The sequence below is a fragment of the Sinocyclocheilus rhinocerous genome, unplaced genomic scaffold, assembly GCF_001515625.1.
Source record: "Sinocyclocheilus rhinocerous isolate Xijiao unplaced genomic scaffold, SAMN03320098_v1.1 scaffold909, whole genome shotgun sequence".
Lineage (NCBI taxonomy): Eukaryota > Metazoa > Chordata > Actinopteri > Cypriniformes > Cyprinidae > Sinocyclocheilus > Sinocyclocheilus rhinocerous.
Window position 1 is genome coordinate 548,765 of NW_015666359.1, and position 19,082 is coordinate 567,846.

The 19,082-nt window shown below is 37.4% G+C and overlaps 1 protein-coding gene across 1 annotated transcript in view; it reads right to left on the reverse strand.

Annotated features, from left to right (window-relative positions):
* Positions 1-19,082, reverse strand: part of LOC107732236 (phosphofurin acidic cluster sorting protein 2-like) — a 69,278-nt gene that overhangs the window by 25,446 nt on the left and 24,750 nt on the right. The window contains exons 3-9 of the mRNA XM_016543516.1: positions 13,170-13,257; positions 8,469-8,558; positions 7,096-7,221; positions 4,464-4,626; positions 3,272-3,363; positions 2,812-2,895; positions 1,399-1,458 (exon numbers count right to left, since the gene is read on the reverse strand). Of these exons, the coding sequence (XP_016399002.1) occupies positions 1,399-1,458; positions 2,812-2,895; positions 3,272-3,363; positions 4,464-4,626; positions 7,096-7,221; positions 8,469-8,558; positions 13,170-13,257 (703 nt within the window). The remainder of the gene's footprint in view (positions 1-1,398; positions 1,459-2,811; positions 2,896-3,271; positions 3,364-4,463; positions 4,627-7,095; positions 7,222-8,468; positions 8,559-13,169; positions 13,258-19,082) is intronic.

Here is a 19,082-nt window from a genome sequence, read left to right on the forward strand (position 1 = left end):
TCGGTAAAACAGTCCATGTGACATCAGTGGCTCAACTTCAATTTTGTGAAGCTACGAGAATACTTTTTGTGCGCAAAGAAAACAAAAATAACAACTTTATTCAACAATTCTTCTCCCCCGAGTTACTTTCTTCTGCCATTTTGGAGAGTAAAATGACGCATGTGTGCACTTTCTCCTAAACGTAAACAGCGTTGAAGTTGAGCCACTGATGTTGCATGGACTGTTTTACCGTTGTCCTTGCTACGTTTCTGGACATGGGAACATTTCAGTTGTGTTGCTGTCTATGGAGGGTCAGAGAGCTCTCGGATTTCATCAAAAATATCTTAATTTGTGTTCCAAAGATGAACAAAGGTCTTACGGTTTTGGAACGACATAAAGGTTAGTAATTAATGACAGAATTTAAATTTTGGGGTGAACTAACCCTTTAAGTGCTGCATTGTGTTCACAACTGGATCCATCCTTTATAAGTGGACACTGATTTAAAATGTCTCAGCACACAAACAAACTTTGTTAGCATTGTTTTGCTCCACTATCCCTGCTTAAAAAAACTTAACACTAACTTGGCCAGGACAGAAGACCAGCTAAACCAACTTAAACCAGCAAAACACCAAAGAGTGATTTTACTCAGTTGTGCATCAAATGAATGTTATAGTATGTTTTGCACTGCTATGAACGGTGGTCAATGTTTTCTCAAAAAAAAAAAAAGGTAACCGGAAAGCTGTGATTTAACTGCTGTTGGATATTCCCAAAAGTGAAGTAATTTTTTCAACTGTCAATCACAGGTGTTTTGAAATACGCTACATATTTGAGACACACCCAAAGTGAGGTATTGCATTGACAAGCCCATGTTGGCAATGCTACTCATGGGAACAGCCTGCCAATGCAATAAAAGTGTGTCATCACCCTGAATCAGGAAGTTGCTGGAATGATTGCCAAATAAATCTGGATCATTTCCTGTAGGGTTTGGATAACGGAATGTGGCAGCCAAGGCAAGAGGACGAGGAAGTCAAAGAGCTAAACAGCTATCAACTAACAAGCTTAGACTCTAACAATGAGACCACAAAGCTACTTAAATCTTGCCTGCAGGCTCTAGAAACACGTATGGCCTAAGTCATGACCCCATAACTTGTCCTCTCGGAGCAAAGCAGTAAGTTTAGTTTTAGAAGAGATATACATCATATCTTACACTGCAAAAATCAAAGCTCCTCTCACATTTCAGCTACTAGATCAATCATTGCCAAGTCCCAGGGCTGTTTTTATAAAGGTTGAATTTCATGGCTGAAGTGATTTTGTGATTACAAGCACAGGACCGCAAAGTAGAGAGTGGAGAGTGTAGAACTTCAGGAAAACATGTAATTCTCTCTGTTGCAACTTATGAAAGACAAAGAAAATTCTCACCTCATCAGATACTTTGAATCTCTTCAGGAGAGCAACAAACTTCTGCTTGAAATTGGGTTGCTATAAAGAAATTGAGAGAATATGTCGTCAAGGACTTCTGAATTGCAACTGTTCAATGCAATACATGTTATAATCACAGTACAAAAAATTATGGTACATAAAACAGTAAAATTATTGTACTTTTTGCCATGCGTTTTAGTTGAGACAGTAAAATAGGTAAAAGCAAAAGACTAAATGGAAAGAAATTGCATAAACCATTATTGGTCCAACTTTTTATTAGGCATCTTTAACTGCTATGCATTTGCATCCAAAAATTGTTAGGTAAAACAAACTTATGTTGTATTGCTAAACAATCTTGCTGCTAACAATTGCAGTTATGGGCAGGTATAGTTAATTTTAAGAGTAGGGGTAAAGTCAACAGTGCAATTATGGATGTAACTAACGAAATTAATTATAGATGTAATTAAATGCCTGGTATTTTGTAAATATAAGTACAGTGTAATAACATTTATGTACACAATTAGTGCACTGTATCATATAATTAACTTTAAATGCTAGTACATAGTAGTTAGACACTTTAAACATGTGCTTCAGAAAAGTGTAAGGAGATCTATATTAGTGTCGCTCTAGTTTACACATTGATCCTGGGCTTGTGTTCCTGATGTGTTTCTGATGGTGAGCTTTGCTTAAGAGGATTAGAACATCACCTTCTATGACTTTCTGTGAACTAGATAACACTGAACCAAACACCACCTTTAGGACACAAAGCCAATTTATCTATGTTTCTATCAGGTAGCTGCCTGAAGTGACTTGTATCAAAACAATTAATCTATGATAACAGACAGTCTTTTGAAAATCATATTTCCCATGTTACAAAAACAGCATTCTTCCATCTTAGAAACATTGCCAAGTTACGAAACATGTTACCTGTTTCTGATGCAGAAAAGCTAGTTCATGCATTCATGACCTCTAGACTGGACTATTGTAATGCACTGCTAGGTGGTTGTCCTGCATCTTCAATAAAACCACTAAATATTGTAGAAACTTAATCTGCTGTAAAGTTGCTTTGCAATGATTTGTATCGTGAAAAGCGCTGTACAAATAAATAAACTTGAATTGATAACAGACAGGGTCATCTAACTGTACTGCGGTGACAACATGCCTGCATGCAGAAACAAATAGAGAACAGGGTGGATTATATTACAGTGATATAGTATAGTACAATTTAATCATATCAGCTATTGGCACTGTTATCATGTCAGTTAGCAAAACTGTATTCTCTGGTATACAAAGATGTTTTACAAATGGTGTTCCCCAGGGCTCGATTATGGGTCCTATCTCTTTCTGCAAATACTCAGATGTTTGTTACTGGCCCCCCCAGGATAAATGCAGAGGGAGTATATCTGTACATACCCGGGTCATAGATATGGTTCTAATCATTTTCCTCCTAGATTTTTTCGGCTTCCGCTGAACATCATCATCCTCATCATAAAGGTCCTAAAACAGAATTTCAAGAAATCTGATGCTTTTGATAGGAAGAGATCCTTTTCTAAAGAAACGGGGCAAAATATTAAATTAACCACAGTGCAAAAACCAGTTTCTTAATCACTAACTACCCAAAATCCAGTATAATCAGCCATTAAACAATGCTATCAGTGGATGGAATTCTTTTTTAGGTAAATTCTCCCAATACAGTATTGTTTTAAAGTTAACCCATAAGCGAAAACTAACACCAACGAAAACCAACACCAATAAGACCAATGATATTGACAGATTACATTCATAGCAGAAAACAGGGAATTATATAAAAATGTACTTTTTTACTTTTTTTAGAGCAAGATATATAAAAGTCATATTGGTGAGAACTCCTGACCTGGCCTTGAACAGCGTCATCACTCGCCTCTTGCTCTGACGAGTAACTATCATCGTCATCTTCAGAATAGTTATCCATATCTGGAGAACGGTCTAAAAGAGAAAGAGACATTTAATGACCCCACGGTACTTGACATTTTAATGCAGCAAAGGCCTCAGGCATACAGTAACATCTGACATCCAAAAAACCCAAAGCATTAAAATGATTCATTCAAAACATGTAGCAATTTTATTGCTCCAATTTGAGAACACTTGAGCTGCTGAAGCTACTTTCCCTTTTAATGTACCACAGCATCAGTCACTTTTTCTTTGTGTGTGCTCTGAGATGATGAATGGGAGGATGTTTTGTGGTACAGAGTGTTTCCGGGGGACTTTTTATCTTAATTGCAGCTTAATGCACTCAAACTGTCCATTAGCATCTTTAAGTCAATGTAATGACTGTACATAAACAAACCCAATCACTGATGGAATATTGTGGTTTGTACAGTCATGCAATTGCAAGGACAAATGGGTATATGGGGTGGTTTAGTGTAGTGGTTAAAGATTTAGCCAGTGTGTGTTCCCCTCCTTGCCATTTAGATGTTGTTACATTTGTGAAATTTCGAAGGCAAAAAAGTACATTGTCTCTTGTCAATACTGTAGCGATATATGAAGCACAGCCTAACGTGATTCGCAATTGTGTGGATTCCTATTGAAATGACTGGACTGCCCACAGAAATTCGCCCAACAACAGTTCTGTCAAGACAACTATCTGAGAGTTTAGTATGGTAATATACATGGCAATGTTAATGTGTTGGGTCTTGAAATAGATTTGCTATGTGCTATGGCAGAGCAAGTACTGAGACTTAGACATGCTGCTGTGCGGCACATATAACATATAAAATAATCCCCATATATAACATACATGATATTATCCCATAGCAGATCTATACAGGTGGAGCTGGGGAAGTTGGAGGGTATCTGAAGCACACTGTGACTGCTTCAGCAAGCACTAGCCGAGTATTTGAATATTGAGCAGCAAGCTCATTGGCTGAAAGAAACCAATCAGCTGCGCCATGTGAATAATGATGTGATTATATCAGATTGAGTTAGAAACTATCGGCCTGCGCCAACTAGAGTTTCATGAGAGCACTTTGCATTAAATGTGAACACACTTTTCAATTTTAATACATTGATACATTTGTGTGAATCACCTGAAGCTTTGGCCTTTGTCTCTGGCTGACCACTGCCGTCTTCTGGGTCAATAGGTTGACTTGACAGTGAGTAAACACTGAGTTCCGCTGCACGCACCTGTGCTTCCTTCACGTTACTATGGAGACCTAAAATCTGGCCTCCATCTGTCGGGTGCTGCATCACCTTTAAACATAAACACTCAGAAATAAGTAACACATGGTCAAAAGAGTTTCCTCAGACACATTCTTGTCCATTCAGCTTAACTCCAGCTCATGACCTCCATCTGAAAGCCTAATTTTTTTGTCAATTCGAGGTTGCATTCCCAATCGACCTCTTGGATAGATGAATTGTCCCCTATGTTCAGTGTTTTCTGTGTTTGAGTCTCTATTGAATATGATTATCGCTGGAATCTCAGCAGAGAGGAATTTGGAATTTGCGGGGGTGAAACTGCCGAGATAAATTGCAGGCATTTTCAGAAGGCTAAATAGCTGAATAAAATGCACCAGTAGGTGCACGCTCACATAAAGGCCCCCAACACTCCTATACACTAGACCTTTTTAAGAATAATTGTCTCGAAACAAAAGAACAAGACATATTAGTCATTAAGTGTTCTAACATTCTAATTATTATTAACATGAGTGACCCCAAATGGAAAAACTCTTACAAATACAAAAGAGAATGAAACTTTTACACTCATTTCATACTTTTAGCAATGAATATCCACCTAATACTTCAGAAAACTCAACCATATTTGAGTTTTAGAATGGCTACTTTCTCAAACTTCGCAATCACTGCTTTGTAGTTACATTTTTTAATTACCTTTGTAATGACAAAGTTGCCATTTAGTACCTTCAAAATGTATTAACTTGAAAGTACTATTGAATAACACAATAAAGTTCAAATTATAATCAAGAATATATATATATGGCAAACCTGCGGCAACCAGTGTTGGAAGTAACACGTTACAAGTAACGCCAGTTACTTTGTTTTCCCATTTATTGACTGACAGCTCTCCTGTCCCCATGTTGAGAGAAATCGGGAATAAGTGCAGAGGCGCTGTGTGTGCTGTGTGAACATGATTGCTGACTAAACCTGAACATGCATTTACTCATTTCACTTGCACAAAAACAGATTCAGTATTCCTCAAAATGACCGCTGAACAGTTTGCCGAAAGGTTTGTTTGAGCAAGTAACACAATATTGTAATGCATTACTTTTAAAAATAACTTTCCCCAACACTGGTGGCAAAAATAGCCAATCCATCACTATGATATCAATGCATATGGCTCCTTTAATGTGTGATATGTGAGAGAACAAGTATTGACATATTGACTTTACATGAAAGCTGTGAGTATGAGCTGCTTTGCTACTGCAGAAGGGTGAAATAAAGAGGTCACAGTCAGTCTGGCAGAAGCTTCAATGAACTGGACACCAGGGTTTTGTGTACCTCAGCCATATTAATAACACCAACAGCCAGCGTCTTGTAGCCCAGAATAGTTCTGTTTTTATAGCGTTTCCTCCTTTGAAGCATGATCTGCAGCCGGTTGGCATCTCTCTTCAGGAAATGTGGGTACTAAAGAAAGGAAGTACGACAGTACAGTGATTTGAGCGTATTGTTGCTTGAGATTACATCATTTTTATCAGCAACATTGTGACAACGCTAGCACACACACTTTATTTGATGAAATCTTCCCATCACTCTTCCTGTCAAAGCAACTCTTAAAGTGTCAGCTATAAATGCCGGATATCTGACCCAAACCGGGGAAAAACATAGAGGGTTCTCGGAAGAAACAAAGGGTAATGAAGTAAACACTCCATGCAAAGAGTACTAAAACCCTGAAACACTTTCTCAGTTAAATATGCAATTAGATAGGGATGGGTAATAACAAAAAATATCACAATATTTAGAAATTTTGTTCAAAATGCTATATTAAAACATTCGTTTTATCGTACAGTGTACAAAAAATAACATAAAATAAAATAAATACATAAAAAATCTGGAAATACCAAGGCAAGGCAAGGCAAGGCAAGTTTATTTATATAGCACATTTCATACACAATGGTAATTCAAAGTGCTTTACATAAAAGAAAAGAAAAAAATAAATAATCACAACAATAAAACAAGGAATTTAAAAACTTTGAAAATGATTAAAAAAATTGATTTAAGAGGTTTAAAATGAATTTAATACTTTGTTTTCCCATTTATTGACTGACAGCTCTCCTGTCCCCATGTTGAGAGAAATCGGGAATAAGTGCAGAGGCGCTGTGTGTGCTGTGTGAACATGATTGCTGACTAAACCTGAACATGCATTTACTCATTTCACTTGCACAAAAACAGATTCAGTATTCCTCAAAATGACCGCTGAACAGTTTGCCGAAAGGTTTGTTTGAGCAAGTAACACAATATTGTAATGCATTACTTTTAAAAATAACTTTCCCCAACACTGGTGGCAAAAATAGCCAATCCATCACTATGATATCAATGCATATGGCTCCTTTAATGTGTGATATGTGAGAGAACAAGTATTGACATATTGACTTTACATGAAAGCTGTGAGTATGAGCTGCTTTGCTACTGCAGAAGGGTGAAATAAAGAGGTCACAGTCAGTCTGGCAGAAGCTTCAATGAACTGGACACCAGGGTTTTGTGTACCTCAGCCATATTAATAACACCAACAGCCAGCGTCTTGTAGCCCAGAATAGTTCTGTTTTTATAGCGTTTCCTCCTTTGAAGCATGATCTGCAGCCGGTTGGCATCTCTCTTCAGGAAATGTGGGTACTAAAGAAAGGAAGTACGACAGTACAGTGATTTGAGCGTATTGTTGCTTGAGATTACATCATTTTTATCAGCAACATTGTGACAACGCTAGCACACACACTTTATTTGATGAAATCTTCCCATCACTCTTCCTGTCAAAGCAACTCTTAAAGTGTCAGCTATAAATGCCGGATATCTGACCCAAACCGGGGAAAAACATAGAGGGTTCTCGGAAGAAACAAAGGGTAATGAAGTAAACACTCCATGCAAAGAGTACTAAAACCCTGAAACACTTTCTCAGTTAAATATGCAATTAGATAGGGATGGGTAATAACAAAAAATATCACAATATTTAGAAATTTTGTTCAAAATGCTATATTAAAACATTCGTTTTATCGTACAGTGTACAAAAAATAACATAAAATAAAATAAATACATAAAAAATCTGGAAATACCAAGGCAAGGCAAGGCAAGGCAAGTTTATTTATATAGCACATTTCATACACAATGGTAATTCAAAGTGCTTTACATAAAAGAAAAGAAAAAAATAAATAATCACAACAATAAAACAAGGAATTTAAAAACAGTTCCAAAGTAAAGGTAATCATACCACGCATTTGATTAGATTGTTTTTCTTTTTCATTTAATTTACAGTCATGTTATTGCAATGACACGTTTTATTTTTTTTCCCTCTAAATGTAACCAATTTTAATTTTTCTGTTTTATTTTTATAGGGAATTACAGTGAAAAAACACGAGTAAATAATGACTGATTTGACATTTTTGGGTGAACTATTCCTTCTAAGCCCTATTTGGATGGGACTACACTGAAAAAATGGTGTAGGCTTTCCTTTGAAACAACTTGCTAGTGAACTTCACAAATAATTTTAAAGAAAGGGCAAGTAACACTTTGAATTAAATGTGAAATTTTCAAAATTTACACTGCAGCTTTTCCTAAGCAGGTTAGAGAAAGAAGTAAAGAAGAATGTAATCTTAATTAAGTATATTAATATTTAATCTTATTTCAGTGGATGTATTATTCATATCATATTCATAGACTGAACTCTGTTTTATTACCTAAAATATTCAGATCACATGACCTACCATAACGCCAAGATTCAGACAACAGACATTCTCACCTAAGTAACACCTAGTCCCATCCAAGCTGGCACATGAAATCACATTTGTCTTCTGTTAATAAATGAAACAGTATAATGCTTAACAGCATATGTTCAGATACACACATACAGTATAAGAAGACAGATGTACCTGCAGGGAAAAGGTGAGCTCCAGGTCTGTTTCCATCAGGCCGCTGGGTGGGAGCATGTACTCATTCGACCTCAGGATGCGTTTGGACCCCTGAAGACATGAAAAGATCTGTCTGATCTCTGTCTCTTACAAATGCATGCATTCAGTAAGAAACTTCTGATGCACCCTCAAGCAAATCAAATGTTGAAGCAAAGTTTGAAAATAAACCCACGCAGTCTCTTGCAAATTGAAATGTTGTCCGCATGGTTTGACAGCGAAAGCATAAAACAAGACAGAAAATGACTCAGTCACACTGAATGTGTTGAATAATTTGTGTTCCTTGTTACTGTCCGTTTCGCTTCGCTGCAAACCTCTTGCAGGCACATCTGAGAGGCAAGTCACGGATATGAGCTGTCATACTAACTAGACAACAGAGACCCCTGCTTTAACATTCATCTGCCTGCTAATGTGGCGATCCGTCACGGCCCAGCTCACGTGAAACGCATACACACACACTGAGCTGTCATACTGACTAGACAACAGAGACCCCTGCTTTAACTAACATTCATCTGCCTGCTAATGTGGTGATCCGTCACGGCCCAGCTCACGTGAAACACACACACAAACAGATAATCACTACTGGTTGACCGATAAGGGGTTTTAATGGCAAATGCACATATCTAAACTAAACATTGGCAGAGTGGCCAATAGCTACATTCAAGTGTGGAGTCTCTTTTGCTCACCAAGGCTGCATTTATTTAATCAAAATTACTCATATACTTATAGTTGTGATCAAAGCTGAATTTTCAGCATCATTGCTCCAGTCTTCAGTGTCACATGATCTTCAGAAATCATTCTAATATGCTGATTTGCTGCTCAAGAAACATTTCTGATTATTATCAATGTCGAAAACAGTTGCTGCCAAATATTTTTGTGGAAACTGTAATACGGTTTCAGGATCACATTTTTTCCCTGTATTGTTTAATACAAATAAGCAAATAAAATGTACACAAGATGTACATTTAATTTAAAATGTACTCAATATTACATTAAAACCAATATTTAAAACGACCCATTGAGAAGGCTTCTGGTAGATTCTAAAACTGACTCTTGGTGGCTAAATGATCTAAACATAAAGAACAAATAATCTGGGTGCTCTAAAGGCTCTAAAAGGAGAAGAGGCTCTAAAATGGTTGAACACAATCTATAATCACAGACACAGTCAGTCAAAATCAGTGGTTCTCAACCTTTTTGACTCTAAAGCACCACTTTGTCCGAGACAATGTTCAAAGGCCTTCCTATTTACGCTGCTTCTGTTGTAATAATGGTTTGATTGATGAATGATTTCATACTCAAAAATGTCAGTTTTTAAATTTTTAAATTTTTATTGTTTTTATTTCGTATTTTTAGCATTTTAACAAGATGATAATTTGAAGACTTATTGGGGCCCCCTAGTGGACCCTGGTCCCCTTGGTTGAAAACAACTGGTCTAGATACTGTTTACTCTTATGCTTTGTTGCCAACTTTCTGTATATGACCAAATACCAGTGCGCAATTAATAATTTACCACAGTAGGTACGTGTAAAGTTCAACAAACTACTTCGCGCTGTTGTTTCTTTCTGGTTCAGATGACCTGCCGCCTGTTGTTTTGGACAATAATACAGTCGAATGCACATAAATTAAATACAAAAGATGTGCAAACTGGTAGTGATTTTTCAGTAGTCTCAATTTGGAAGGCTACTGTCCAAACCCATGCGCAGAACTAACACGATGTGAAGAAGCTCTCTGGAAACCACAGAATACATCCATCAAGGTGTCTCTGCAAAAGCACATTCAAGCCTTCAGTTTCTTGAGCTCCAAACAAAGAGACAGAGAAAATGCTCCGCACTAACAAGCTCTGAATGAAAGCAAATGCACGCTCAGTCCGCTTGTGTCCGGCCTGCAGACTAGCTGTGAATGGTTCGGCCTTCAAAGTGGACACTTCAGTGAGCAGAAGAGGAGAAATAATGAGATATCTGTCAGAAACCCATCTTCTGTCCTTTTGAAGAACAGCCATGATTTTAATCGCTGAGGCGTCGCTTCGGGAGTATAACACAACCTTTCTTTTCAGTGTCTGATGAGCACACTGTAAACCTGTTTAAAACCTTCAATGATCCATCTGGAGGAGATGAGTGGGCGAAACAAGTGCACTTCGTGTTACCTAAGAGGATGTGCTCTAATCCTCACAGAATGAGTGACAGAATCATTTCCTGTGGGGAATTAAATCTAAGATTGATCTTTAAATATCACTGACACTCAGTGACATTATTTTCATGACAATTAAGCACATTCCCTCCCTAAACTCTTATTACTGTATTGCAAATGTTTTTTACTCTTAATTTTTATTCTCAAATGTGATTCTCATTATATTCTCATTACTGTAATTACTGTGACACAATGCAGCAATACAGTGATTTTTATTCAACTTTGCATAAATTAAAAGCAGTACAACAAATACTAGCTTGATATATAAGTAATAGTTAAAGTTGATGTGCAAATACATGCAGTTATTACATCTTTGGACATGTAAGATCATATCCATGCTGTGAGGAAAGATCTAAAATGTATCATCATGCTTAACTGTGAATGGACATTTCATAACCATAATACTTTACATATTTACAATAGAAAATGACCCTAAAAACCCTCTTAATTTTCTTGACTGTTCAGGTTTGTTTATCTTTTTTTTTATGGCAGGTCATGTCACCAAAAACATTTTTTCACAATGTAATGGAAAAAGATTGGGACACCAGATTAGAAATCTGTTGCAGATACGGCATGCAAATGCTAATGTTGGTCTGAACAGATGCATTAACAGGCGTTCATTCAAATTCAAATGTTTATCACACAGAATGCATTTTTCCATTCCAATGCGCGACTTTTTCATAGTTAATGTAAATGCGCTAGACATGTATGATCATGTTTGATCAACACGCTGTGCCAAAAAAATAGTAGCAAGTTGGCATGGCAACTGTTTTATTTGAGTTTTATTTTTATTTAACTGTTTTATCATTCCTGAGCGCTGAGTCTCGCATTTTTAGACGCAAAGACACGTTCTGTGGGAACAGCCCCTAAAACATAATTTTTTTGGTTTTTGCTATTTCCCTAAGAAAATGAATATTTAGTAATATATATAATATAGAAGTACAAATATTTCTCTTTTTAAACAGTTAAAGCTTTACAAAAATACCAAACACAAACCGTGTGACCAAAGCGACCTATGTGGAATGCTAAGGGCCTCCAAGTGCTCTGAAATGACCCCCTCAGTATACCCCACAATGCCCCTCTTCACCCCCCCCCCCCACATGCCATCTTATTGCGGTTCAATCCTATCTTCCCACTGAGCAAGCTGTCGCCTTGGCAACAGCTCACAGTTACCACAGTGTCTTGTGTAAAGCTCTGAGCCCGTGTGATATCAAACACCGAGCGACACAGCAACACTCCACCTTCGGCAGGCCAGAACATACACAGAAGTGACATAGTAATAGGGGTGTAAATTGGATGGTTCGTCACGATACGATACGATATCGAGTCTCATACCCAGTGATACGATATTTGCCGATACCTCAAAAAATTCTACGATACGATTACGATTCGATTCGATACAGGAGTATATCGATCGATATATCGATATTATGATATTATATACCTATTTTAAACAACCATCTACATTTTTATTAACTCACAAATGCAACCAAAATATATAACATGAACATTTATCTGAAATTTTCACATCCTGTACCTCAATTGGGACATTCACAACAAAAAAAATAGCCCTACCCTTTTTTTTTTTTTTTTTATAATAAAGAAAATAAACAATTCTGGCTGCTACTATGGGCTCAGTGCTAAAAATCTTTTCTACAGATAACCAAATTACAAGCAATAGCAGAAAATAAATACAAAGATACAAGTTCAATAAACAGTGCCTTTCAGGTTTTTCAGCTCAGTCTAAAATCAATTTTCAGGTACGCTACAGAAATGTAATAATCAAATAAAATAAGTGGATAGTCTTCAATGTATAAATTAAATGTAGATTAATCATTTTTGATGTTACAAAGGTTATTTAGTCAGGAGCAGTGAGCACTTGTATTTTCTTTGACAGCATTAGATTTATTATTAGTTTGCTTTCACTTTAAGAACGAAAGCACGGATTTAACTACTGATACACATGCCTTTTCTTTCTCAACTGTTTACGTTAGACATATGCCTAACCAACTGTGTTTACTAGGATATTCGCCAAAACGCGCATTTTGAAGTAATTTTGTCTGTATTTATTCATCCATTCACAAAAAAGCGGAAGAGAGCTCAATTTAGTATTCGGTGTAGACGCGGCTGTCTGTGTGCTTGCGCTTCAGATGTGTGCGCACTGCACAGAAAACTTCTCACACAGCGCTCGACTGTTCCGCCAACAATCCCGAGCGTCTTTTATGCTCACCTTGTGCTTTCGGGTAGTCCTTATATCGAGTCCTGATACGTGAGTTTGAATGAGAATGCACGCGTTGTCGGTAATGCTTAGATGGACATTATGTGAAAATGTGGACAGTGCCAAAATAAAGGTGCCTATTTATAATACAGATATCGATATTTTAGGCGTGGCATCGATGCAACGTATCGTATCGTCAGACATCGTATCGATGTATCGATGAATCGTTACACCCCTACATAGTAACGGTGTCATTTTACCTGTATCTTGACAGCGATAACAACAGAACTGAGTTCGCGGTCCAGCTCTTTCAGTACGATCAGCTTCTTCAGCGTCAGACTGCACAACCTGAGAGACAGACAGATAGAGAGAGACAGGGTTATTTGGTGCCATTCACAAGTCCTCATGGGTAAATTAGTCCCCAGTTATGAATTTCTGCTTCAATCTGATTTATTTGTGAGGTTGCTCACATAACCTTTTAAATGTAGATGCTTCAAATTGTGTAAAACCACTGTAAATAAACAAAACAAATGGAGGCCGTGATATCAAAGCTCATGTTCAGATGTCAGCATCAAATTGCATTTTGAGTGATTGTGAGGCAAAAAGAGTGCGAAATAATAATCTTTTAATAAACCATACATAAAGAAATAAAAGGCGGAATCTAGTTTATTGTTTGCCAGTTGAAAAGTGTAAGCCTTGAAAAGTAAAGCCCAAAACATACTTAGGTTTTTACTAGCGCTGTCAAACGATTAATCGCATCCAAAATAAACGTTTTTGATTACATATATAAATGTGTGTACTTTGTATTTTTATTATGTATATATATATTATGTATATTTTTACACATGTATGTACTTTTCTTGGTTTTTCTATCTGCGCCTTGATTTTTTTCCTTAAGTAGTTTGTCCACAAGGTGGCAGCACTGATTTCACAATTGAAAAAAGGAATAGATGGAACAACAACAACAAACACAACAATAGACGCCTGAACTTATGAGCATTTGTGCAAATGGATTCAGGGATTCAGTCTAGTTTGAACAACATTTTATCGCCCATAAATTCTGGAGAGAAATAGCGCAGACACTTGACAAAGATAAAACTTTCTAATTGTCTTGTGTTGAGCACCTGTGTTCAAAACAAGCTATCAAATAAATTTTACTTTGAAAGGCTATATATTCGGACACATACATTAAGCATTTGCGTCAAAACGTAAGTATATTTTGGGCACATACTTTACAGTTAGCGTTTGCGCCTTGATTTTTTTTTTGTGATAATTAGTTTGTCCACAAGGTGGCAACACGTACCAATGCCATTGTCTCACAGTTAAAATAGAAACGGAAGAGATAAAACAGCAACAAAAATCTACTTGAGACAGCAACAACAACAACAGATGCCCACGTTGGCAAACCCGCATGTCAGGAGTTTAGAGTTTCACGCAACTCTAGTTTAAAAAAATTAGGTAGACATTTCTATCATTCGTAACTTCTGGAGAGAAATAGCACAGACACTTGACAAAGATCCTGAAGAATATGGACTCTGATGCTTTCAAAACATGGCTCTGTTCGTTTGACAGTGCCATGTCAACTAGCTCAACCAATGACATGAAATTGGGGAAGGGCTTCCTGTTTGGCTGACCAATGGTAGACAGGCAGCTTGTTTGGGGAAACAGTTTTTTTTTTGTTTAACTCCACTGCTAGTGTCATAGAAACTACACACTTGACCTCAAAGGTGTGTTTCTAGCTGCCAAACACTGTCTGGCCTCTGTGTACTGGATTCAGGAGTTAAGCAGGTATGAACTCATTCTATGGTCTTCTGGGAGCTAATTACTCTGCCGTCCTGAGTGTTTATCTGGATCAACAATGCCTTTGGCTAGACAGGAAGCTGTGCCCTACACATCATCATGCCCTCAAGTAGCACAAAATGTAGTTGGTTTAGACAGAAATTCATGTTAATCTGTTTAATTACTCCTCGCACTTTGCAAAATATCAAAATGTGTTGGCATGCTACACTTCAATTTTCTGTTAAATCTGAAATGAACATTTTCGGAAATGAAAATGTAAGGGACATGTATTTGAAAGGAGCCTTTGAACTTCAAATACCACCCAGCCGACACTTTCATCCTGGAGATTTCTTCACCTTCACGTTCCAGTAACTGAGAATGAGTCTGTCAGGAGCTTATCCTGAGATTCACACGCACACACCTCGATTTCTCTGACCTGTATGACTCACCCTCTCTGAGGACCGAAATACCTCACTCTTGATTTATTTTCTCAGTATTTTCACTCCTTCCCTCTCTGCAAACTCCGCTCTGGTCTCTAACTCTACAACAAAGACACAACCACATAAACTAATGACACTTGAGTCCTACATTACAGACACACACTACAAGCCACACTTTATGTACTGTGCGTGGTAATGACATTAAAGATGCCATTCACCCTATAATTTCACTTTTGGTCCATTATCCACTTACGTCTACAACAAACAGCCATCATTTTGTTTTGTTTTTTCTTTTCATCAGCATTTTCCATGCTCTCTATGACCTTTAGAGTTAAAACAGGTTGTTTTTGCTACTGCACCTTTAAGTCCTTTATATGTAAATGAGCTCTGCCTCTGTTATGATTGGTTAACCCCTTCACCTGTGAAATGAGCAGTAAATCATGATATGCATAAATTGTGAACAATGAAGTTTTCATTGTTTAGCACAAACTAAATCGCAAATATAAAATAAACATATTGGGTCATGCACTATAAAGAACAATTATTTTAAACATCAAGTTTGTACGACTTTATTTGAAGTGAAAGTGAAACTAGCAGCCTGTATGAAATGCACTAGCTACATGTGTCTCTCTCATTCTTCAAAAATACAAATGTGTGTGCATAACTGTGCATATAATTCATAGCACATTTCAGATGACAAAAATGTGACTTATATGTCAGTTCACTGCTGTTACAAGTTTTGGACTCGCTCTGGAAAAAGTGGTACATCCCTAATATTTATATATTTAAACTGGAGAGTTAGCTTTGAGGTATGGAACTTGTAGGGGTGGGCGATATGACCAAAATCTTATACCACAATATGAGTAATTTTATTTCACGGTTACAATATATATCACAATATAGTTATTTTTGCTTTAATACGATCTTTATGATATCAACATTTTTGATACCATAGAAATTTCATAATTCTTGCCACCAGTATCAATATCACAAAAAAAAACAATACTAGCCTAAAAATCAGCAATTAAATAAGAATAAGAAACTAATTACAAGCAATCAGGCAAAAACTACAGTAGAACAAATAAATAAGAAATGCTACATACATTGCATAAAGTAATCAAATGTATAAAATATTGCATATTCTTCACTGTTTTAATATATATTTCTTCTTATTAAAGTAAAAAAAAGTGATTTAGTCAAGAGCAGTGAGAGATTTTCTCTCTTTTGTTGTCTGATTAACATGAATGACAGACAGCAGGAATATTAGACTGCTGTCACTTTAAGAGCTGCCCGGATCCAATATACTGTTATATATACACACATGTTTTCTTTCTCAGACGTTTGCTTTAAAACTTACTGTGTTTACGAGGATACTTTCAAAAATGGGCATTTTGACACATATAAGTGTGTGCAGGCTATTTAACCATTCAAGGTCTCTAAAGCAGCAAAAATAACTCCGTCTTCACGTGCGCGCATCTCACGTCTCTCAGGGAAAAAAAAGAGTTCCCTTTCATGGGAACTTTGAACTGCGTCCTCTAGGGGTCGCTATGGGGAACGCCTCGTCGTGACCCGTGCATACATTGAAAAAACACCAACTCGTTGGCCGGCGACAGCCATGACGTCACTACCGGTGCGACTATAGTATAAATAGGCGCCGGGAGCACACATCATTCTCTTCTTCGTCTTCATTGACTGTTAACGAGACACTGCGTCCTCTAGGCTTCTTGCCATGCTTCGAACGCAAGCTTCAGATGAAGAAGTGAATGATGTGTGCTCCCGGCGCTTATTTATACTATAGTCGCACCGGTAGTGACGTCATGGCTGTCGCCGGCCAACGAGTTGGTGTTTTTTCAATGTATGCTTCAGACACGGGTCACGACGAGGCGTTCCCCATAGCGACCCCTAGAGGACGCAGTGTCTCGTTCCCTACTCAGGGAACCATGGTTACATAAGTAACCTGAGACGTTTTCTTTCGCTGCTGATTGCGTTTTAATGGCTTAAGATTACTTGTTTTTAAACCACAATGCTTAAAAACGTGTGCAAACGATAACTTTTCGTGACCACGTTGCACAGCATCTGTGAAATTTACTAGCAATTTCTCAGTGACAATTGTTTCAAAGTAAATCATAAATTTTTTATATATTCCAGTGTAGAGTCACCTCTGTGAATATGTGTAAATATCAAGGACATCATCAAGGTTTTCCATAAAGTGACCCCTTTAACTGGATATGCAACTCTATTTGTAGTCCCATCAACCTCTCCTGCTCTTCATTCATGGCTCTGATGGAGAGCAGGCAGAGAAACGTTTATGCTGGGTCAGCTCAAAACACAACCACCCTACTGAAGCTATTCAGCACTGGCCATTGAAAGGCCCTGTGGCATGAAAAGCCCCTGGAACGGCCCAAACATTCCATGCCAGAGATCATGAGAAAAAGCACAAACAGAAGTGCATTCACTGTTCTGGCTCAGTCTCTCAGGATCCAGTGTCAGTCTTACATAAGATCCAGACCGCCGCTGCTGATCCAGCATCTCCTCAGGACAACATCCCAGTCAGAACTCTGGCCAGCCGCAAAAACAATGTGAGTAATCACCTCTGACCCCAAACAAGATGATAAATTATGATTGCACAACATGTCAGAGCATGTGAACTACCTGCCAAGCCACATCTCCTTCATTTTTTATTATCCTGATATACTAATGGCAAACTTTTTAGAGCAAGGTTGTCCAATCCTGGTCTTGGAGAGCAGACATCTTGCAGATTTTAGCTTGACTAGAAGTTTCTAGTAAGTCTAAAGACCTTGATTAGCTGGATTAGGTGTGTTTAATTAGGGCTGGAGCTCTGTAGGACAGTGACCCTCCAGGAGCAGTTTTGGACACTCCTGTTTTTGGGATAGAAAGATGTTGGAAATACCTGAGCAGTGGTTTACTGTTAGCGAACAGCCCAACGTCACCCACTAGGGATGCACCGAATGTTCGGCAACCGAAATTATTCGGCCGAAAATAGCAAAAAAAGTTATTTCGGTGTTCGGCCGAATAAGCGAAAAGTAAAAAATACATGCATGATTCAAGAAGGGGGTCTGATTATAATTATTAATTAATTAAATTGTTGTTTTGTAATTGATTTTTTTTTCTTTGAAAAGCAAGACAAAACAGTAAAAAACACATTTTGACTTTTTAATTGATGCAATGGTGAAAAAACCATTGGCAAAATACATGGGGAGAAAAACTCGAAAAACCGTGTTCGGTATTCGGCCTTCGGCCCAGTGTTTAATTTTGTTCGGTTTCGGCCCTGATTCAAGTCTCAAAAATGGCCAAAAAATATTAGGCTATGTTACTAACTTTTAAGCTCAAATTTTAAGTTAAATTTTGCTTTGTTGGTATAGTGTCTGCTAGAATGTTAAAAAATGTTCAGTCAGTGTTAAGTAAATAGGGATTCGGCCAAGAATTTTCATTTCGGTGCATCCCTATCACCCACAATGCTGGAATTATCTAGATGAATATGTAAATATGTGCTGTGCTTTCCTCTCAATAACAAAATAAACACATGACTAAAATAACAGTGGTGAGAAAGCATCAGTTAAGAAAGCAACTGATCACAGTGATCTAGATATGTTTGCTCTACAATTCGGCACTCCAGTCAAATCAAGTCACGACACGGCACATTTTTTTATATAGGACTTTATACAGTAGATTGCTTAGAAGCAAGCAGCTTTACAGTATTAAACATGAAAAATATATAGTATATATATATATACTATATACTATATACTATACACGCATTGCATGTATTCTGACAGCGCTGCACGAGCTCGCGGCGCCAGCGTTCAAAGTCCAAAGCGCGAGGAAAATCTGCGCTGAAACTGTGTTACTCGTTAGTTGCTCAGTAACATTTTTGTGAATTTTTTTAAAGGCATGTGACAATGTGATACGTGCGACAAACATCTTCCCAAATTC